The sequence below is a fragment of the Nanorana parkeri genome, unplaced genomic scaffold (genome assembly GCF_000935625.1).
Source record: "Nanorana parkeri isolate BGI_ZX_2015 unplaced genomic scaffold, ASM93562v1 scaffold2674, whole genome shotgun sequence".
Taxonomy (NCBI): Eukaryota; Metazoa; Chordata; class Amphibia; order Anura; family Dicroglossidae; genus Nanorana; species Nanorana parkeri.
The window spans coordinates 18,420-42,656 of NW_017308942.1; the positions used below are offsets into that span (position 1 = coordinate 18,420).

Sequence of the window (24,237 nt, forward strand, 5' to 3'; positions counted from 1 at the left end):
TAGGGAGTAAGGACGACAGCAATACATTATACAGCAATACAAAATAATATGAAGCTATACATTTTGTGTTGTTCTGGGTTGGCGCCCCGATGTCTCCAGGTGGTCTGTGCGGGCTCTCAGGTGGGCTGTGCAGATCTCAGCTGGCCCGTGCAGGCTCTCAGGTGGCCTGTGCGGGCTCTCAGGTGGCCTGTGCGACCCTCAGGTGGGCTGTGCGACCCTCAGGTGGGCTGTGCGCACTCTTAGGTGGGCTATGTGGCTCTCAGGTGGGCTGTGTGCACTCTTGGGTGGGCTATGCGGCTCTCAGGTGGGCTGTGTGCATGCTTAGGTGGGCCGTGTGCACTCTTGGGTGGGCTATGCGGCTCTCAGGTGGGCCGTGTGCACACTTGGGTGGGCTATGCGGCTCTCAGGTGGGCTGTGTGCACTCTTAGGTGGGCTGTGTTGCTCTCAGGTGGGTTCTGTGCACTATTAGGTGGGCTATGCAGCTCTCAGATGGGCTATGCGCACTCTTAGGTGGGCTATGCGGCTCTCAGGTGGGCTAAGCGTAAACTTGTTGCTGACACAAAGCTGCCCTTTGTTAGTGGTACATCATTGCATACTATTTTGGTACTGTTTAATGCACTAAAGCACCACATCCCCAACCACCCTATTGCAATAGCTGGTAATAAACTTAGGCAATCCCCTGTTTCATGTTTGGGAGGCCTAAAGGGAGAAATAGAGGTTTTTCACAGGCAGCTAGTAAGGGTGAGCAGGTTCTGTATCTGCAGGCCAAAGTGGTGGTTTTGAGGGGCAGAGTACTTCTGCCTTTCTTTTCCTGGCAGTGGATGTGCTTTAGAGCCAGTACATGTAGAGGAGGCAGTCAAATGGATTACTAAGCCTTCATCAACCTCCACCTCCCAGGCACAGAGTAACCCAATGTCATCAGCTGCTGCAAATGCACCCTCTACTTCCTCCGCTTCTACGTCTAATCCAGCTGTTGCCCTGAAAAATGTCAGAGGATTCAACTGAATTATTTGAGCACAACATCAGTAATGTGCTGCAAGAGGATACACAGGAACTAATTTTATCAGCTCTTGAAGTGAGCAGTAGGACAACAGCCAGGGAGAAGAAATTGCCAGTGATGTGCCAGTTTACTGCTTGAGTGATGAGGAGGGTGAGGACAATGAAGTGGCAGACTGTAGCTGGGTGTCAGAGATTGCAGGGGAGGAAAGTGATGGAGAGACACAACCTTAGCAAGGTAGGATGCCATTGGGGGATGTCAGGGTGCAGCCAAAAAATATACAATTTTTTCGCTTCTAGTAAAACATCATGAATGCCAATTCAGTTCTTTCAATGAATCACTCCAGCTTCAGAAGCTGTAGAGAAGCTGATGAAGCAGACCTCTGCTTCAACAGCTTCTCTGGGGGTCCCTAGATGACAGTAGGGTTCTTGGAGAGCCCTGATGTCTCCATAAAGAGGACCTGTCACATCTCTTTGCTATCATATATGAGATTTCTTCTGGGGTAAATGTGGAAAACAACTACCCGCCTGGTACTGCATGTCCCGGGCATTGGGAGATAGGAATTCCACACCCCTGCTGCCCCTCTACTCCCTGCTGCCCCAAGGCCGGGCCTTGGTTGGCCTTGTGGGAAATCCGGCCCTGATCACAGATGTGGAAATTAGGAACAACTTGGGCAACAGCGAGCGTAAAGTAATTTTGTAATGATTAAGCAGTCAGTTCCAGGAAACAGAGACATGTTGGTGTGACAAGAACACTAAATTTTAAAAAGGACAACTTTACTAAGCTGTGGTTCATACAATATGAGACCAAATGTGATCAATTCATCTTGACCAAGAACACTGAAGACAAGTGTGAGTGCTTTAGCCCTGGTTCACACCTAGGCGTATTGCATATGCGTGTCTGCTGCGCGTTTTTTTTAACCGTGATTCGTGATAAAAAAAACGTGCGACAATCGCTTGTTTCCGAGGGCTACTTGGCTGTATCCTAATGGAAACGCGCAACAAAAACAGCCCAAAGTAGTACATGTACCTTTTCAGGCGTGGGCCGGTTTTGTAGCGCGTTAGGGACGGGCTGAAATACGCCAAGGTGTGAACCAGACCCATTGAATACAATAGGATTTAGATGTTTGAGCGTTTTGTAGAGCGTTCGTCGAGCGTAGAACGCGCTACAAAACGTTCAGGTGTGAACGAGGGCTTAAGGTCATATTAACCAACTACTGCCATAATGTAAAAAACATCAGGGAGGTGGACAACCATTCCTGGAAGGACGTCTATGGTGAAATAATCCCTTCTCTCTCTAGGCCCTATCAATTCAGCAGGGGTCCAGGGAGAGAGGAGACTGTTTCACTATACATGGAAGCCTCCCTCACGCTGCCACAATGCGTCCCCACTCTTCCCTGCTGAATGGGGCAGGAGAGCTTAAGAACGCCGCGAGTCTTGACCCATTATTTGAGAAACAGGGCTATTGACCCCCCCCCCCTACATATAGTAAGAAGAGGAGACTTGGCTTCTCTCACAGATTGAAACATAATAGGGAAAGTTCAATTATCCCAACATTGATTGTGCAACAGGAGCCACACACTCACTGCAAGACACCAAATGGGACCAATTATTTCTAACAAAGAACAACAAGTGGGATTGTGTTAGGGATATACTAAACAATGTAATTTGCCGGGCATACATTTGGGCAACAAAAATGAAAGAATAGATAAAGCTGTGTCGCTGAATCTGATGGTAAAACAACATACCAAGAAAAACCTGGCATTTCAAAAATATAAGTCGCAAGGGACAACATAGGCATTCCAGTAAAAGCCCATTCTTTGCAGCTAAAATAGAATAAGAAAAACATGTTGCCACAATCAGCAAGAATCTCCCCCTCCCCCCCCAATCCTTCCAATATATAAACAGTAAAGAGGTAAGAAAAGAACAGGTGGGGCCCATAAAAGATGGGCATGGAAGGATGATCACAAATGACAGGGAGAAGGCAGGCAGTGGTATTAAATGCATTCTTACTCATGAAAAAGATGGGTGTAATGAATGAAACAAGAATGTGAGTAGCAATGTGCAGAATTCACTGCAGTGGATGACATAAGTCAGGGTTCAATACGGATTAGAAAAAAACTTGATGTGCATGAATCCCCAAGACCAGATAACTTACACCAATGGGTACTTACAAAGCTAAGACAAGTTATGGCGAGACCGTTGTTTTTGACTGGGCTGACTTCCCAGTCAGCCCAGTCAGAAACAACCGTCTGACTGGGTACTAACTGATTGGCGTCAAGTAACTGTTGTACCAATATTCAGAAAAGGTTTAAGATGTCTACCTCAGAACTAGAGACCAGTCAGCCTAACATCAATAGTATGCAAATTATTTGAGGGAATGATAAATTATTTTTCAAGAATTTGTCTATGGTAATGATATCACAAGTAACAAAAAGCATGGATTTATGACAGACCTTTCTTGTCAGATCAACCTATTAACATTCTTTGAGGAGGTGAGTAGCAACCTAGTTGGTGGAAGGCCAGTGGACATAATGTGCCTAGATTTTGCTAAAGCATTCAGTACTGTACCATGTAAACGCTTAATATGTAGGCTAAAATCTATGGGCATTGATGAAATGGTGTGTACATGGATAGAGAGAATGTAGCTGGGGGCTACAAGAACATGTCCAGAGAGTCTCAATAAATGGCTTGCTTTCTAAATGGTCTTAGGTTGGAAGTGGCGTGCCCCAGGGTTCTGTCTTAGGGCCAATACTGTTTGTTAATGATATTTGGGGGGGGGTATTAATAGCCCTACTTCCGTGTTTGCTGAATATACCAAAATACCATAAAGTAACTCACACTCCGTTTGTAGATAACAGTCAATCTCCTTTATTGACTGAATATAATGTCACATACACAAAGCAATGTTTCGGAACCAGGCAGTCCCTTCTTCAGGCAAACAACAGTGTAATAAAAGAGTGACTGTCACTTCACTTCGCTGTCACTTTCGGCAGCCCCCAGTTTTCGTTTGGGCTTTATCCGGTCAGGAGTGCGATGGAATCAACTAGGGCTGGTAATGATTACAATTTTCGTGTTCGATCAATGTACTACATTGGCCTATACACATACAGCACAGCAATGAAGTAATAAAATGAACAATGATCACACTAATCCAGCACGTTATTAATCTCACGTGCCCCACTCAATATGGCCGCCGCTTGAGTGGGGCAACTCAGAATAATAACGTGCTGGATTAGTGTGATCCTAGTTCATTTTATTACTTCATTGCTGTGCTATTTGTGTATAGGCCAATGCCTTGGCTGGCACTCGTGTAGAAAGTTTCTTGGGCAAACTCACCGGCCCAAGTGGCTCCGTCGGCTAAGGAAGGGGGATGTCACCGGACTCCTCACCTTTCCCTTCGTTAGCCGATAAAGCCACTTGGGGAAGGAGTCCGGTGACGTTGATGTCCGTGACGTCAACGGATCGCCGACAGGACTCCCGGAAGCCGGCGGCATTGGCAGTGCTATCCATGTACCTTAGTGTTAATTGTTAGTATTAGAAAGAGAATTTTAGAATCGAAGAGTGGTGCAATACTTTCAGGTACCCTGTCTTAAATAACAAGCAGCAAATTGTATTGTTAAATAACAAGCAGTCCAGTGACCTTTGTAGCAGCAGGCACTCTGGAGCAATTCATCCTCAAAATTCATAGCAGAAGTAATGAAGTCATTCTTTCAGCAGCTTAGCTAAGCTTCCCCCTTCCAGCAGTCAGGAGTCTTACAGTCTTTCAGGTTTTCCTTGCCACAGGTTCACTTCAAACCTTTATGAGGAACACCAGGTTTTTGCTTGGGGCAGCGGGCTGGTAACACTCAAGTTATAGGGCACATTATAATGTTCTGTTTTTAAAAAAAATGGAAATGAGAACAACTTCCTGAATCCAGATGCTGAATGCACAGATTGTCAGTGTAATAGATTTTTAACAGTTGGTCCTCCACATGTATTTTATGCATTCAAACTATAATATTCCTCAAAACCTTACCCAGAATCCATCCCCATTGCAGGGTCCAAGCATGGCTCTGTACAGAGGCTCTTGCAGTAAAGCGAAAACGGCACTAAGTAGTGATTGCAGGCCAGTGAGGGTGCCAAAATGACCAGATGGAAAACTAAAATATTAATAAAAAAAGAAATGGTAAATAAGATAAACACTATTTGCAATTTAAAAATTAAAGTTAAAAATAATCTAAAACAATTATGGAAAAACATATTCTGTTGCTTAGCTCAAACATGCTTTAACATGTGGCTGGTTATGTCATTTTTATCTTAATTTGCTAACAACTGGGTCATATACTGACATATGTCACACCATCAATTAAGGAAACTCAATTGGATTAAAAATGGTTGGTATGTAAGATAAAGGAATGCAGGCTCTGGTTCAAATTACTACACAAGGCCCTGTAAAACCACAGCACCATTAAAACACACAAACAGGGTCATTCTAGGTCCATTGACTGTTAAGACTCCTGTTACAATTATACTGTGAACAGAGTAAATCCGTTTTTAGGCCAATTTCTTTATGATTATGAAGAACTTTAATTTAAGACTGTTTTAGAACAATAAAACATTTATATTTGCTTTCACACAGCTGTCGTGAAACTACAAATCCGATCATGCATGTGCCTCTGGGATCATTTAACCTATTAATGTTAGCAGGGGAGAAATGTAACTTTATTACTGCAGTGTACTGGAAATGTGTACTATGGATCATTTAACCTGGTACACACTTCCAGTACACTGCAGTAATAGAGTTACAATTCTGCCCTGCTAACATGAATAGGTTAAATGATCCATAATACAACTACATGTTATGTACTATGGAACATGATTTAACCTATTCATGTTAGCAGGGGAGAATTGTAAATCTATTGCTGTAGTGTAGTGGAGGTGTGTGCTGTATATATGTACTACATATACAGTACACACTGCAGCAATAGATTTACAATTTTCCTCGACTAACATGAATGGGTTAAATGATCCGTAGTATTACAATTACATGTTATGTACTATTATGTACCATTCATATTAGCAGGGGATAATAGTAAATCTATTGCTGCAGTGTGTACTCTATATGTACCTAGTACATAAGAGTACACACTGCAGACAATAATTTACTATTTTCCCCTGCTAATACAATAAATCGTTCTTATGAGGTACCCCAGGACCTCACTCACTGTTAGTTGCATCGCTGGTGAGGTCGCGCTGTGCGGGAGAGCACCGGCGAGTCGGCGCTGGTCCGGTGGGAGGAGCTCCAGGTGGGGTCCTAATTTAGCTGCCCTGCGAATGCTCTCAGGTCCTCTGGACAGTTGCCGGTGTTCTGTCGACGCTGAGAACTCATCGACCTTGCGAACCTCTGACGTCGCATTCGGGTACTGCCAGTAGGTCAGCTACACAAAAGGACCTTCTGCGCATGTGTTGCCACTCACCGAGACTTACATCCCCACACTGCGCCTGCGTCCCTTTCTCACAGCCGTTAACTTCTCCAACTACACACAGCTCCTGTCCAGTTCAACTACCATGCACTGCGCTTGCGTGCCCTTCTCGTAGAGTTTGCGAACTATACACAAGCGCAGTGTATAGTTCGCAAACTCGACAAGAAGGGCACGCAAGCACAGTGCATGGTAGTTGAACTGGACAGGAGCTGTGTGTAGTTGGAGAAGTTACTGGCCGTGAGATAAGGACGCAGGCGCAGGGTGGGAATGTAAGGATCGGTGAGTGGCAAAGCATGCGCGGAAGGTCCTTAAGTGAAGCTGACCGACGGGCAGTACCCGGATGCGACGTCAGAGGTGCGCGCGGTCGATGTGTTCTCAGTGTCGACAGAACAGGACCCCACCTGGGAGCTCCTCCCACCGGACCAGCATGACAGACCTTTCTTGTCAGATCAACCTATTAACATTCTTTGAGGAGGTGAGTAGCAACCTAGTTGGTGGAAGGCCAGTGGACATAATGTGCCTAGATTTTGCTAAAGCATTCAGTACTGTACCATGTAAACGCTTAATATGTAGGCTAAAATCTATGGGCATTGATGAAATGGTGTGTACATGGATAGAGAGAATGTAGCTGGGGGCTACAAGAACATGTCCAGAGAGTCTCAATAAATGGCTTGCTTTCTAAATGGTCTTAGGTTGGAAGTGGCGTGCCCCAGGGTTCTGTCTTAGGGCCAATACTGTTTGTTAATGATATTTGGGGGGGGGTATTAATAGCCCTACTTCCGTGTTTGCTGAATATACCAAAATACCATAAAGTAACTCACACTCCGTTTGTAGATAACAGTCAATCTCCTTTATTGACTGAATATAATGTCACATACACAAAGCAATGTTTCGGAACCAGGCAGTCCCTTCTTCAGGCAAACAACAGTGTAATAAAAGAGTGACTGTCACTTCACTTCGCTGTCACTTTCGGCAGCCCCCAGTTTTCGTTTGGGCTTTATCCGGTCAGGAGTGCGATGGAATCAACTAGGGCTGGTAATGATTACAATTTTCGTGTTCGATCAATGTACTACATTGGCCTATACACATACAGCACAGCAATGAAGTAATAAAATGAACAATGATCACACTAATCCAGCACGTTATTAATCTCACGTGCCCCACTCAATATGGCCGCCGCTTGAGTGGGGCAACTCAGAATAATAACGTGCTGGATTAGTGTGATCCTAGTTCATTTTATTACTTCATTGCTGTGCTATTTGTGTATAGGCCAATGCCTTGGCTGGCACTCGTGTAGAAAGTTTCTTGGGCAAACTCACCGGCCCAAGTGGCTCCGTCGGCTAAGGAAGGGGGATGTCACCGGACTCCTCCCCTTTCCCTTCGTTAGCCGATAAAGCCACTTGGGGAAGGAGTCCGGTGACGTTGATGTCCGTGACGTCAACGGATCGCCGACAGGACTCCCGGAAGCCGGCGGCATTGGCAGTGCTATCCATGTACCTTAGTGTTAATTGTTAGTATTAGAAAGAGAATTTTAGAATCGAAGAGTGGTGCAATACTTTCAGGTACCCTGTCTTAAATAACAAGCAGCAAATTGTATTGTTAAATAACAAGCAGTCCAGTGACCTTTGTAGCAGCAGGCACTCTGGAGCAATTCATCCTCAAAATTCATAGCAGAAGTAATGAAGTCATTCTTTCAGCAGCTTAGCTAAGCTTCCCCCTTCCAGCAGTCAGGAGTCTTACAGTCTTTCAGGTTTTCCTTGCCACAGGTTCACTTCAAACCTTTATGAGGAACACCAGGTTTTTGCTTGGGGCAGCGGGCTGGTAACACTCAAGTTATAGGGCACATTATAATGTTCTGTTTTTAAAAAAAATGGAAATGAGAACAACTTCCTGAATCCAGATGCTGAATGCACAGATTGTCAGTGTAATAGATTTTTAACAGTTGGTCCTCCACATGTATTTTATGCATTCAAACTATAATATTCCTCAAAACCTTACCCAGAATCCATCCCCATTGCAGGGTCCAAGCATGGCTCTGTACAGAGGCTCTTGCAGTAAAGCGAAAACGGCACTAAGTAGTGATTGCAGGCCAGTGAGGGTGCCAAAATGACCAGATGGAAAACTAAAATATTAATAAAAAAAGAAATGGTAAATAAGATAAACACTATTTGCAATTTAAAAATTAAAGTTAAAAATAATCTAAAACAATTATGGAAAAACATATTCTGTTGCTTAGCTCAAACATGCTTTAACATGTGGCTGGTTATGTCATTTTTATCTTAATTTGCTAACAACTGGGTCATATACTGACATATGTCACACCATCAATTAAGGAAACTCAATTGGATTAAAAATGGTTGGTATGTAAGATAAAGGAATGCAGGCTCTGGTTCAAATTACTACACAAGGCCCTGTAAAACCACAGCACCATTAAAACACACAAACAGGGTCATTCTAGGTCCATTGACTGTTAAGACTCCTGTTACAATTATACTGTGAACAGAGTAAATCCGTTTTTAGGCCAATTTCTTTATGATTATGAAGAACTTTAATTTAAGACTGTTTTAGAACAATAAAACATTTATATTTGCTTTCACACAGCTGTCGTGAAACTACAAATCCGATCATGCATGTGCCTCTGGGATCATTTAACCTATTAATGTTAGCAGGGGAGAAATGTAACTTTATTACTGCAGTGTACTGGAAATGTGTACTATGGATCATTTAACCTGGTACACACTTCCAGTACACTGCAGTAATAGAGTTACAATTCTGCCCTGCTAACATGAATAGGTTAAATCATGTTCCATAGTACATAACATGTAGTTGTATTATGGATCATTTAACCTATTCATGTTAGCAGGGCAGAATTGTAACTCTATTACTGCAGTGTACTGGAAGTGTGTACCAGGTTAAATGATCCATAGTACACATTTCCAGTACACTGCAGTAATAGAGTTACAATTCTGCCCTGCTAACATGAATAGGTTAAATCATGTTCCATAGTACATAACATGTAGTTGTATTATGGATCATTTAACCTATTCATGTTAGCAGGGGAGAATTGTAAATCTATTGCTGCAGTGTGTACTCTATATGTACCTAGTACATAAGAGTACACACTGCAGACAATAATTTACTATTTTCCCCTGCTAATACAATAAATCGTTCTTATGAGGTACCCCAGGACCTCACTCACTGTTAGTTGCATCGCTGGTGAGGTCGCGCTGTGCGGGAGAGCACCGGCGAGTCGGCGCTGGTCCGGTGGGAGGAGCTCCAGGTGGGGTCCTAATTTAGCTGCCCTGCGAATGCTCTCAGGTCCTCTGGACAGTTGCCGGTGTTCTGTCGACGCTGAGAACTCATCGACCTTGCGAACCTCTGACGTCGCATTCGGGTACTGCCAGTAGGTCAGCTACACAAAAGGACCTTCTGCGCATGTGTTGCCACTCACCGAGACTTACATCCCCACACTGCGCCTGCGTCCCTTTCTCACAGCCGTTAACTTCTCCAACTACACACAGCTCCTGTCCAGTTCAACTACCATGCACTGCGCTTGCGTGCCCTTCTCGTAGAGTTTGCGAACTATACACAAGCGCAGTGTATAGTTCGCAAACTCGACAAGAAGGGCACGCAAGCACAGTGCATGGTAGTTGAACTGGACAGGAGCTGTGTGTAGTTGGAGAAGTTACTGGCCGTGAGATAAGGACGCAGGCGCAGGGTGGGAATGTAAGGATCGGTGAGTGGCAAAGCATGCGCGGAAGGTCCTTAAGTGAAGCTGACCGACGGGCAGTACCCGGATGCGACGTCAGAGGTGCGCGCGGTCGATGTGTTCTCAGTGTCGACAGAACAGGACCCCACCTGGGAGCTCCTCCCACCGGACCAGCGCCGACTCGCCGTTGCTCTCCCTGTAAGTTAAAAATCATAGTGCAAGCTTCGGCGCTATGTATCGGGGCATTTTGACAAGCACAAGTACTTGTCAAAATGTCATGTATCGGGCCCGATTCCGATGCTAGCATCGGTATCGGGACATCCCTAGTTTTGGGACATGGGCAATTCAACGATGAAGTCCAGGGATACAGTTTCCCAGGGCGTGTTAGGCACCGGAAGGTTGGTCAAGAGGCCGTAAGGACGACCTCTATCAGATTTGCAGGAAGCGCAAATCTCACAAGTGGAAACAAATTATCTGATGGTTTTGGTCATGTGGGGCCATCAAAAGTAACGTTGCACTAATTCGGTCGTTTTGGTCATACCAGGATGACCCGCAAGAGGGTTATCGTGCATCATTTTGAGGATAGCAACCTGCATAGAGGCGGGAATGAACAATTTACTGTCCTTGCGGAGGAACCCTTCTGAATCCTTCTCTAGATCCGGTGGAAGGGACACCCCAGGGGTGTACAACTCCTGCATACGCTGTTCTTTTAAAGCTGATCGTGGTAGCTATAAGTTTGTTTGGAGGTATAATGAAACTGACAGTATCGGAGGATGGAACGTTATACGGGATAAAGAATCAGCCTTCCCATTACGGGATCCAGGCCTGTACGTGATAAGAAAAAAAAAGCGGTTAAAGAAAAAACTCCATCGAACCTGGCGAGAGGACAGGGTCTTGTTAGTTTTCAAGTACTGGAGGTTCTGATGGTCGGTGTAGATAGTGATAGGGATTGAGGTACCCTCAAGGAGGTGGCACCATGTTTCTAGGGCACATTTGATGGCCAGCAGTTCCTCTTCTCCAACGGGATAATTCACTTCCGTTGGAGATAGGGTATGAGAAAAGAATGCTACAGGATGTATCGGAGTGAGTAAGGATTCCCTTTGGGAGAGTATTGCCCCGACCGACACTTGAGAGGCGTCAACTTCGAGTATATATGGTAATGATGGATCAGGAGACGGAGTATGGGTGCTGAAGTGAACAAGTGCTTCAGCTGGTCGAAGGCTTCTTGAGCTTGCTGGGTCCAGAGGTAAGGTTTTTTGGTACTGGTCAGTGAGGAAAAAGGTTTGACTATTAACAAGAAGTTTTTCACAAACTTCCGGTAGAAGTTAGCGAATCCCAGAAACCGTTGTAATACATTTCTACTTTTGGGGTTAGGCCATTTTAGGATACATTCCATTTTAGCCTGATCCATTTCAACTCCCTTGGGGGAGACTATGTACCCCAAGAATGGAATAGCATCCACCTCGAAGGTACACTTCTTTAACTTAGCGTAAAGCTTGTGTACCCTGAGTCGCGATAACACCCAACGTATGTGTTTCCTATGTTCAGAGAGATTTCTAATAGCACTTTCGGCAGTAAGTTGCAGATCCATGGCAAGTAGAAACTCCTCAAGAGACTCGAGGATAGGGTCCTCAGTATCCCCTGCAGGAAGCTGCAGGGGAGATTCCAGGGAATCCAGGAGAGGGGTTACAGCGTCCAGCTGATGAGGGAGGCAGTCAGGGGATCGCAGGGAAGGATCCCTGTGTGTGCATCCGATCCGTAGCAGCGGCGGCTGTGTGCGGTGGTTTGTGAGGCTGACCTCAGAGGAGGTCGGTTCCTGTGTCTCAGGTCGTAGGCGAGTTGCACTGGCTCGACGTTCGCAAACACTAGAACATCGAACTACTGCAACTCGCGTCATTTTAAGGAGAAGATCCTGAAGGGGGAGGAGCCGAGCGTGCCAGCCGACGCCTCGGTCTCCCAGCGACGTCACGCCGCTGATTTGAGAGGCCGGCCCGCGGCCCAAAACGACGGGCACGGGAGATCCCATTACATTGGCTTCCTGTTTGTCATCCTTTTGTTGGTATATAAATAAACGGAGCTACTGTGGTGGGGGGGAGGGGGTCAGATACTTGCACACAGATCTCCAGCAGAAGCAACCCTAGTCTTGTGTTGACTACATGACTCTATAGAAGTACCTCCAGTCCTTGCACGAAAGAGCCTTATACAACTGTGCTTTTAAGCGCAGTAGATTTCTATGCGCAGGAAGCGTATATGAATTTCCATAACTAAAGTTGACATATCAGTAAGAGTCACACTTCATATGAATCAATAGTACAAATACATGTCAGCATTACGAATAACATTCTATTTTTAATTTTTTTTAAATACGTAAAGTGCAGTAACCCGTCGCAACTGGTCGCGATCCGTGTCCATTCATCTTATTTCGATATGTGAAAATCCACCCAATGCATTATGACAAGTGGTGGGCTATGCATGAGTCTTGCAATGCATCATGGGACTTGTAGCTCCACCACAGTTAGAGAGCCAGAGTTTGCCCATTCCTGAAAATCCTCTACAGTTTAGGTCTCAAACTAGAACCAATGCACTGTAGACCTCAGAACAGAACCAACGCACTGTAGACCTCGGACCAGAACCACCGCAGGCAGACCTCGGACCAGAACCAAAGCATGGCAGACCTCGGACCAGAACCAATGCACAGCAGACCTCGGACCAGAACTAAGGCACGGCAGATCTCAGACCAGAGCCAAGGCACGGCAGACCTCAGACCAGAGCCAAGGCATGGCAGACCTCAGACCAGAGCCAAGGCATGGCAGACCTCAGACCAGAACCAAGGCACTGTAGACCTCAGACCAGAACCAAGGCACTGTAGACCTCAGACCAGAACCAAGGCACTGTAGACCTCAGACCAGAACCAAGGCACTGCAGGCCTCAGACCAGAACCAAGGGACTGCAGACCTCAGACCAGAGCCAAGGGACTGCAGACCTCAGACCAGAACCAACGCACGGCAGGCCTCAGAACAGAATCAAAGCACGGCAGACCTGAGACCAAAAGTAACACATGGCAGACCTCAGACGAAAACCAATGCATGGCGAACCTCAGACCAGAACCAATGCATGGCGAACCTCAGACCAGAACCAATGCATGGCGAACCTCAGACCAGAACCAATGCATGGCGAACCTCAGACAAGAACAAACATGTGGTAGACCTCAAGCCAGAACAAACTCATTGCAGACCTCAAGCCTCATGTGTCCGATGCATCAATGCACTGAATATGTATTGATGCATGCCCTTGGACTGCACAAAGAAAAGATCTGATGTGACAACACACGTGCGGAACTGCAAACTACGGAAGCTGCTTATCTGGAGTCTTTGGTCAGCCTTGCATGTGATCCCAGCAAGGAGATAAAGGCAGAATACTTGCATGGTGATTGCGTCGGAGAGGAAGCGGCACATCTGGAAAGGTGTCACTGGAGGAACAGTGTCACTAGCGAATTGCAAGATGTGTGGAGGCAGACTCCCCTGGCCTGTGCTGGGTTCAGTCTCCACTAACCGGCTCGCTCGCCACGAACCTCAGACCAGAACCAATGCATGGCGAACCTCAGACCAGAACCAATGCATGGCGAACCTCAGACAAGAACAAACATGTGGTAGACCTCAAGCCAGAACAAACTCATTGCAGACCTCAAGCCTCATGTGTCCGATGCATCAATGCACTGAATATGTATTGATGCATGCCCTTGGACTGCACAAAGAAAAGATCTGATGTGACAACACACGTGCGGAACTGCAAACTACGGAAGCTGCTTATCTGGAGTCTTTGGTCAGCCTTGCATGTGATCCCAGCAAGGAGATAAAGGCAGAATACTTGCATGGTGATTGCGTCGGAGAGGAAGCGGCACATCTGGAAAGGTGTCACTGGAGGAACAGTGTCACTAGCGAATTGCAAGATGTGTGGAGGCAGACTCCCCTGGCCTGTGCTGGGTTCAGTCTCCACTAACCGGCTCGCTCGCCCGCTCACCTACTGACTTAATGGGGCCCATCTGCTGACTAGATGGGGCCTTCCCAGTACAGGACAGCTGCCTGTACACCCGTCGGCAGCCCCTGGCCATGGCCCCCCTGCTTGTCGCAGTCGCTGGTCACCCGAACGGTCAGTCTGCCCCTGGGGTTAAGTTTATGTTGACAGCATTAGGTCAAAAGAAGAAGTCAAGATGAGCAGCTGAGAGGTAGCCAGTGCTAGGAGAAATGTCCACAGAAAGCAGGAGGGTGAGGAAAGTGAGATGGAGGCTTCGTCAGCATGTGTGTTCAGGATAAACAGAAATTGATAGGTGCAGTAACAGGTTGAGGGCAGGAGTTAGGGTGATGTATGTATATGCAGTGGGGAGTAGAAGAGGGATAAAGGAATGAGAATTTAAGGATAGAGGATAATGCGGTGAGGAGAGGAAGAAAAAGCATGTTAAAAGGGAGGAGGGAGTTATAAGCAGACTAGGAGAAAGAGAGTTAGTTGTAGGAAAAGGGGTTACTTTCAGTTCTTATGAGGCATTTCATTTTGGTACCCTTTTTAAAGTTCCATTTTAAAAGTCCTCGTACTTGTGTAGAGATGTACTTAGATGGAGATGTACAACGTCTGCCCTTGCCCTGACCCCCTGGCTGTGCCCTCCACCATAAGAAATTCTAAACCTATACTGAGATGTGGTGGGGGTTTCATTGCCAATTATTGAGAGTTGATAAGAGACATGCATGCAAGTTTCACTCACAGGACTGCAGGAAAGGTTTTATAACTATAAAGATAAGATCTCTTTGATCATGCAAGGCAAAAGTGAGGTAAACAGTTTATTGATAATGTATACAAGTTACAGGATGTTGAAAGCATAAAGCATGTTGAGAGCATATACCAAGCATATATTCAGCAAAATTATTGCTTCATTTATGCACAGCAGAGAAAGGTTAAATTGACTAAGTTGCTGCTGAAAGCAGTATTTTTAATGGGGGCGCATGTGTGCAGCAGGGAGAGATGGGCGCACATTGACGCTGCTCTGTGTCTCACAGACATACTTCAGCTATCTTAAGCCCAACAGCAGCTAATTTTCACTCAAGGGGACATGCTCGTCTTGTCTTAAGTCCCAGAGCCTGCATTGGGATGAGTTTTCCCACACGCAAACGATGGGGCACACAGATATCCAAGACTCTGCAAACACCGTGGTCACATCCCAAGATGGCACCCGGCCAACACAAAGGAGAAGACACGAGGCAGTCACAGACTAAATTGAATGATGGTCAGGATCCTTTCCTGCTCTCTCCAGACCAACCTCAAGGGGGTATGGCATCATAGGCCTCCCGGAATGAATTGTGAACTTGTGTGGCTCTGTTGCTGCCCTACTCCAAGTAACCGATTGTGTCCATGAAGCCCTGACTCCTAAATCACCCTCTGGCCCTCCTTGCAAATGAATTGCTAAATTTCATTATTATGTAACCAAGACAACATTGTCCAGGTGGCGCGTGACTCAGAGTTTTAACTTTTGAAGGTCATCCTTACGATATCTATTCAGACCTGAAGCCGATGACTATAGTTAGGTTGCGAAACCTGCATTCCTACTTATCTGTCCTGCAATTGGAAGGTATTAAGTACAAGTGGAGTTATACATTTCCACTGATCTTTACTTACCACCTATCAAGTAAGATCTCCTGGGGGAGACCAGAGATTGCTTTGAGAAGATCGGCCTGCGTTTACCATTGGAAACCTCCTCCACACTACTGTGGAGGAGCACTGAGAAGCACAATTCTGGGAGTCCCTCCTCTACTCCACAAAAGAATACATCATCTCACCAACAAACTATGAAGCATCTCAGTCCCCAAGTTTTCCAGTCCACAGGACGGTTACTCCTATTCTTTAAGTGACTGCTGGATTCTGCCTAATGAGGTTTGATCCTCTGTGTCCTGGATATTGTGCAGTGACCCTTTTTGCTACATCTTGTTACCTCATTGTTGTGTTCTTTCTTTCATTTCTTGTTCCTATTGGAATCTACATTGGTACTGCAATACATTTGACTATTTACTTTGTTATTCCTCTTTTTGGACTTGTTCCGTTGTAACGTCTGGTATGCACTACTTTGGGTAATACACTTTGGGTGGTACACTTCTGGGTTTTTCTGTGATTTGCTTGAATGTTTAATTCTCCTTATTGATATATGTGATACATTACCTTTTGGGACAGGATTATGTGGAATTTAAATCATGTTGTCTTTTCATTCCTTCCCACTTTCCTTCTTTTCTCTTTCCCCTTTTCTTCTCTATTTCTTTTCCTCTCCTTTCCCCTTATATCTAATTTTTTCTTTTTATTTCTTGTCTCCTTCTCGCTTTCCCTTTCTCTCTCTCTCCATTCCTGTGCTCTCTGCCTGTTTCAGTTTCTATTTTTTATTTCATAATTCTGAGTCTTTAATATATTAACTGTCACTCATGCAGGAATGCCAAGGTGTTTTACTTGAATAAGGGTCTGGGTTTTCCTGCCACTTATTCCTGACCTCTGCTCTGTTGTGTAATTGAGTATCACCATTGAGTATTACATTACAGTAATTTGTATTACCATGACAAAATGTGCTTTTTGTCTGCACGTTGAATGTCTAGTCACCACTGTCACTGATTGCACCCCCACCTTGACTGCCTCTTTCTTTTGATTGTTTCCCTTTTGGCATGGGTTGTTGGTCACTAGGGCCTGGAACATTTTTGCTGGTTCTAATTTTTTGCATTATTATTATTATTATTAGGGTTTGTTATCTTACCTTCTTGCAAAGGTGGGTGTCCTATCCGCAAGCAGGCATATTATGAGAACTGTTTTTTATATTGTTTTTTCTTGACCTTTTTTTAAAACATTCAATATCTGAAATGTTAATTACTGCATAAATTGTTTCTGAATTTTTTTCGGAGGCTTTCTCATTCCACCATTTTCTCTTGTTTAATACTTGATATGAGTCACTGTAGCTTAGATTGTGAAATACAGATTTTTTATTGTATTTCCTTTACTATTTTCTGAGTAATATGAGGATTTATGCTGGATTTTTGTAGCTTGCATATTGTGGACTGTAAGGCATCCATGCAACTCCCAAATGTTTTCAGTGGATTGCTCCTTGCGTCACGCTTTGTGGCGATTCCAGATTAATGCCCGTCCCTTCAGGGATAATTAGCTATTGTTGGGGATCCATTTTGTTTATTTTTTTGTACGTTGCCTTTTTCTTTTACTTTTTCTGTACTCCTTCCTGTGTTCTGTACCCCTCACTGGGAGTGGGGTTACCCTGGGTTCCTAACATTTGAGGATTTTGCAAGAAACTTTGTCAGTTTACAAGGCGCGTCGCATTTTGTGCCTTTTTACCATGGCTTTTAATCTATTTGGTTCTATTCACTTTAAATACCTAGGGCTTGAAATCCCCGGTAAAGAGGCGTACTGTTTATTTCCATTGCATGCCGAAGATAGATATCGCCGGTCTTCAGGAAAATTACCTTTCTATGCTCTTGGTTTTGAAATACTTTTCTTCTGCATACCCTCAGGTTTTCCTGGCCTCCACCTCAACCAAATATAGAGGGGTTTTGCTTTCAGGAAAGGGATTGCATGTCAGTGCAATAAGCAAATCGCTTAGCCCCAGGGTAGGTATCTTTTCTTGAAAGATACCTGCAAGGCTCAGAGATCACTTTCTTTACTTATGATGCCCCCGACTCGGTTCAGTCTCCTTTTCTTTCTCATTTGCTGGAGCTCCTCTGTCAAAATCAGAAGGGCATGGTATTCTCATGCGGAGACTCCAATTTGGTCATGGACTCTAAATTAGAAAAATCCTAGTTTTTCCCCTTATGACCCGCTGTTCAGAGTCAAAGCAGTTTAGGGATCTTTTACTTTCTGATGACTAGGTTGATGTTTAGAGGGAGTGCGGAACAATAATAAAAGAGGTATTTTTACTCTGACTCTCTGTGTCAGCGTGTTTTATTTCTTCACTGATAGTGTGCACACTTTGTACTGAATTTGGCCCAGGGACAGATATATGTCGGATTCTTGATGTCCGAGTCCTTAACAGTTTGGTGGAGAATGCGGGCCCTTTGGTTTTAGAGATATTGTGCATTATAGTTGCTGAAATCCCACCCACTTTGCACGCCATGTTATTAAAGGGGTTCTAAACCCTCCGTTTTTTTGCCTTTATCTACTGCTAGCATGCAGTAGATATAGGCAAGAAGTGTAAAAAAAAAAAAAAACCCGCTTAAAGTCCTTTTAAACTAACCTCGTTATCGCCGCCCGTTCCCGCGCCGAGAATCAGGAACTGCTCGTACGGCCGCAAAGGATCTTGGGGCGGGCGCATGCGCAGTTCCGATTCTCGGCCGGGAGACGAGCAGAGACGCAAGGTAAGTCTATGGACGCATGCAACCGCCTGCAGACACTGCTGGATTGGAGAGACAGAGCAGTCAGCGCTGGATCGGAGTGACGTCACACCGCTGGAGGGACAGATGAAAACATGGGGAAAGAAGAGGAAGATCTGAAAAAGAGACATCATTTAAGGTAAGTGTTAACATTTACATTGGGGGGAGGGAATTTTTTTTGCCTTTAATGTCACTTTAAATTTGAAAAATAAATATACTATTAATTTGTGCTGCATTCGTGCCGCAAAAAAAGAACATTTGTGCCGCTTTGGTTGTATAATGTATTGCTGGGACTTGTAATACTCTATTGGTGGTATTCTACACATTGCTGTGTAATATATTATTGGGATTTGTAGTCCTTTCTTGTGGAGTGTGATCTCAAGGGGAGCCTGCTGCTGCAAATGTAATCCTAGTTTCTCGGTTTCGAAAACAGTGCGGCAAGAGACTGGCTTCCTGGACAAACAGGAAGATGACCCGTTGTCCGGCTTCCTGATTGGCTGGGTAGCTGGTTTCATGTGCCCTCGCTGGACTGCATACTGGCTTCCTGACCAAGGAGGAAGCAGGCTGGCAGGTCATGACCCACCCGATTGGTCAGGCAGCCAAGCTGACTGGCAGTGTTGCAAGGATGCATGGAATCTCCCTCTGACCAGCAGCTCTGGTATCAGAGCACATGGGCGAGTACAAGCACTAGCCAAATGCTCAGTATTGCACAGATACTAGTATTGGTGGATCCCTAAATGTTACCGTTGGGGTAACACCAACTTTTCAAAGTTACCCTAGAAAGGTTGAGAACCACTGCTTTAAGTAGTGATTTTCTATTATTCGCTATATCCAGTTACATTACTTAAGCCAGGGTGGGCAACCTTTTGGCCCTCCAGATGTCATGGACTACATCTCCCATAATTAGGGATGTTCAGATACTAGTGCCTATACTTGGCATTTTCATGAGAACTACCAGGGTTGCAGAAGTTGCAGCTGGGACCTGGCTCTGGCGTACCACCACTGTCATAAAATCATTAGTCTGTATTGTTTTAAAAAAACTGTCACATGACAATAAGCAAAAATGTATCAGTACTTGTATCTGTGAGTACTTGGACAAGTATCAGTACTTGAAAAAAATGGTATAGGTGCATCCCTTATATACTGCTATTTCTGGAAAAAAAATTATACATTAAAACAGGGATGCACGGGGGAAGCGTCCTGAAGATGGCGGCGTGAGGAGCTAGAAACCCAGGCTCCCGGCCCGACTTTACAGATACAGACTTTACCCCATACCTAGCCTACTTGCCAGCACCATGTCCAAGAGGGGTAAGCAGCGAAGGAGCCAGTACACCCCTAAATCCGCTTTCAAGTGGCTCTTTCTGTCCCCTGCACAGGACACAGACGCTCGGCCCGCATCGCCTTAGCAGGCTGCCTCGAGCGCACGAGGCAACGGTTGCGGAGATCTCCTCTCTCACCAGTCTGCTGACTGCCCACCTACCTCAGGATCTCTCTCCTCAGCTAGAGTTTCGGGCTCTCGCAGCCCTATACCACCTCTGTCACGGGCAGTGACCCCTCCGCTGAGCCATCAATGCACGGCTCCTTCTCGGTCACATTGGCGGCTCTCCCAGGAGAGCAGGGGCATCGATTAACTCCCCTGCCAGATGGCCCTGCCGATGAGCCAGCCCCCCACAATTCAGGCCACACAGCTCTCCCAGGTGGGTGCTGCCACTCCTCCTGCCAACCACTCAGGGAATCCAGATGGATACCCCCCTGCAACCAAGGGCTCCCAGACAGAGCCCTGACAGCCCCTCTCAGCACGCAAACGGGGACATGGATTGGACAGTGCCTCCTGCATTAATGGAGGAAGATGACTCCATGGGCTCATGGAAGATGGACCCTCCTATGCCTTCGCTGCCAGGTAAGATGGGCCTCACAGCCTTCCTCTTCCCTCCACCTACTGGATCTTAGGAATTTGCTAAGTGCCCTGCCAACGAAGGATGATTTAGCGGCGTTGGTGGCCACTAAGGCTGACCTTGAGACCTTCACCTCTTGTATTGAAGCAGCGTATAAGCAGGACATTTCTGAGGTTCGTCAGGAGATTTCCTCTTTTTCCACCCAGTGGAACATTCTCATGCAGGCCTGGCGGACAGTGTCACTAGTCTAGAGGCCACCCATTTTCTCTCGCAACGCCAAGTGACACATGTCCTGCTGCACCTAGATGATCTGGACAACAGGGGTGGAGGAATAACATCCAAATCCAAGGGATCCCAGAGTCCACGGATGCTTCTGACCTCAAAAGACATGGTGAGGGATATCTTCAATTTATACTTGGACAATCCGCCAAACACTCTGATTAAACTTGACAGGGCCCATAGATCTCAGCCCCAGGTTGCCTGACCCGGCCAGACCTCGTGATGTGCTTTGCAGGGTGCACTTCTATGCCAAGAAAGAGGAGATCATGCAGTGAGCATGGCACAGGGGTCCTGTGGATTGTGACGGAGCACAAATGAATCTCCTCCCGGACCTCTCTCGCCGAACACATTGCAGATGAGACAACTGCTGAAGCCTCTCTTAAGACACCATCAGCTCTTCAGGAGGCAGTTACAGGTGGTGATTCCCATTTTATCTAATTATCCGGAAGCAAGACTGCACTTTCCTGTTGAGAATACCAGAAGACCTTCCAGATCTGTTCGCTTTCCTGGCTTCTGATCCTGTTGTGGTCCCGAATTGGCTTTAACCTTCCATGGCCCCGTCCACTGGTCGAGCTCGTCCGGACATCTGTTCGGACCCTGAGCGGCAGCACGCTGGGCCCGATTCTCCGAAAAGAATGCATCGTAACCTCGAGCTCTCAGGGGAAGAGGCCGTTCTTCACCCATGCCTCCATCCCGAAATGAATTCTTAAGATGCCACCTCTAACTCTAGGTTCAGCCAGTTGAATCGTGCTCCATTACCTTTTCCCGCACACAGAGGGACGGCTCACTTGAATATCACTGTTAAGCCCAAAGCCCAATGGTTTAATTTGTTTCTCAGCAGGTGGACTGTTAGTATCGCTCCGACGCGTCTCCTGGATCCCCCCCCGCCCCCCGACATTAATGGGCTTGCACTATAGGTTGAGTGGACGGATATTGTCCCTCCACTACTTCTTCAGATTAGTTTTTTTCTCCCCATAAAGATTTTAACTGATTGGGGTCTCGGGATCTGAGATATGGGGAGAGCACAGTATGCTCATAATGTGACTCTGCTTTTGGTTGCCTGGGTTTACCTGGGAGGAGCCTCCTTTGTGGCCTATGCCTTATCCTCCATGAACTTGATTGGATGTTCGTGGGGAGGATTTGGTGTGGGCCCTCCGGGGGGATTTGCCTAGCTGGATCCTGGGGGTACTTTGTAGGGGGTCTTTTTTTTAACTATTCCTTGCAATACGATTTTGTGTAGTGTTTTCCCTGTTTTTCTCTTACAGATCAGCAGACATACTGTACACTCAGGAAGGGTACCTTGCCGCATCTTTACTCCAAATAGAGACTGATCTACATTCCATGTTGCCTTATCACACTGACTCTTTGCCTTAACCACTTATGCTGCTATTAGGTGAGCTCTGCCTACCCTCTGATCCGGTGCCCAAGTCCTCTGGTTTTTTTTATTCAAAACTACATGGGTTTACTTAGGGGGTGGAACGAGTAAGGGCAACCTTATCCCTACATTAGTACAAATCTCCCCTTCCACCTGTTGCATTGTTGGCGGGGCAGGGGCGCTGGGTCTGGGAGGCCAGGTGAGCCTTGGACAAGAGTTGCTGTATATTTGTCTAATGTTGCTGTTTATCATTGTTTGCCCTATTCTGGTGCACCCCGGGGAGGACCAGACTTGCGGATTTTGCCCATATAGCCTTGGCCTTGCAACTTTTGGAGTTGGCTGTGCCTTCCCAGGGGGCCGATCCCTGGTGGGGTCCTCTCAGGGGGGATCTGGAAAAACTTGTCCGACACTGTACTATTTAATGAGGACAGCTTGGTGCACCATACTGCATTTAAGTGGGACTTCACGGCCTGGACGAGTTGCCCTTCTCTAAACGTAAAGCAGAGTGCGCGGTAGAGAGCATTACATGTTAAATGGGGTTGAGGAAGTACTACGGAGGTGTGTCCCTACTATTAAATGCTGTTAGGAGAACCCCCCTCTTTTTATGTACTGTAAGGTTGCTGAGCACTCTACTAAAGCATTTTTCTCTCAATAGCGATCTGGATTGGGGCTTGAGCCGTTGTCTTTCTCCCGCCCAGATCCAGACCCCATTTTCAGACCATTGGTATTATATTGGTTAATGGTGCCATGTTGGCTAATTATCTAACCATGTCAATATTCATCATTCGCTTTTATGGTAGTTCCAATACGAGGCTTTGACCTCGTCTAGCTAGTGTAGCGCTCACCCCCGAAGGAGCCGCTGAATATTGAAATAGGTTCTCCTACCTGATGTTCCCTGCATCACACACAGTCCTCCTAGGGCGAGGCCCCTAGGGGAAGAGGACCTCTCCACAATGTCCCCAGACCTTTTATCACCTGCCCTCAACCATGCCTCTGAGTCATCCTACTCAGGGATTGGTTAGGGCCAGGTGCATAGTCATAACCTGAGGGTGGATCCTCCAAGGCTCCCTTTTCCTCAGCAACAGGAGGAGCAATCAATCCAGCAGACTCAGGGACACCTATAGAATGCAGAGCTCTGTATAATCAGTATCTAGACTGGTTACAGTCCAGGTATCTCTAAATTGAATAGCGACATTTTAGAGGGCGCTACACTAGTTACGCTTCTTTTTCTTTTCTTGTTAATCTCTACCTTCTCTCCATCCCTTCTACTTGCTCTTATCTTTTTTTCTGTCCCCTTTCATTACTCCTTTTGTCCTCTACTTTCTTTGCTTTCCTAGTCCCGTTCTCTTGGCTTCGTCCAGGTGGGGGGGGGGATCTGTATTGACACTGATATAGCCGAACATGCCCCGGGTCCGACTCACCTCTTGGAACGTAAAGGGCCTTAATATCCCTGAAAAGAGAACACGCCTTCTATCCAATCTCTGCCGCTCTAGATCAGAAGTTGCATTCATTAAACAAACACATTTGTCAGAGGGCGTTGCCAAAGCTGTGAAATCATCATTACCCTTGGAGCTACCATAGTGCCTGTGATGGTTCTAAATCTAGGAGGAGCTAGCATACTTATTTCTAGATGTACTCCTTGGAAACGGATTGACCTTTACACTGAGGGACGATTCGTATTCCTGAAGGGGGATCTACATGGCTTCCTATCACTCTCACAAATGTCTATGCCCCTAATGTAGGACAGATAGGATTCTTTGAGGCCTGCCTTGCCAAATTAGCGGAATTCATGGAGGGGTTGTCTTCGGAGGGGATTTTAACTTTGTCTTGGAACCTCAGTTAGACTGCTCCAGGGGAATCTCACATATGACCCATGCCCAATGTAGACAGATTAAACAGCCTTTCCTTCCTCTTCAGCTTATGGCAGTTTGGCGCCTGCGATTTCCTCAGGGAAGAGACTACACATACTATTCCTCAGTACATCAGTCATACTCCAGACTTGACTATTTCTTAATCCCCCAGACGGATCTTTCTCGGGTAGTAGACACCTCGATTGGAATTATATCCCTATCCAACCATGCTCCGATCCATCTTTCAATGGACCTAGATGCCCGCCCGCCCT

General features: G+C 46.0%; 1 protein-coding gene across 1 annotated transcript in view; it reads right to left on the reverse strand.

Moving 5' to 3' along the window:
* The window catches only part of LOC108802128 (large neutral amino acids transporter small subunit 3-like), a 77,745-nt gene that overhangs the window by 1,364 nt on the left and 52,144 nt on the right, over positions 1–24,237 (reverse strand). The window contains exon 4 of the mRNA XM_018574014.1: positions 8,460–8,583. Within this exon, the coding sequence (XP_018429516.1) occupies positions 8,460–8,583 (124 nt within the window). The remainder of the gene's footprint in view (positions 1–8,459; positions 8,584–24,237) is intronic.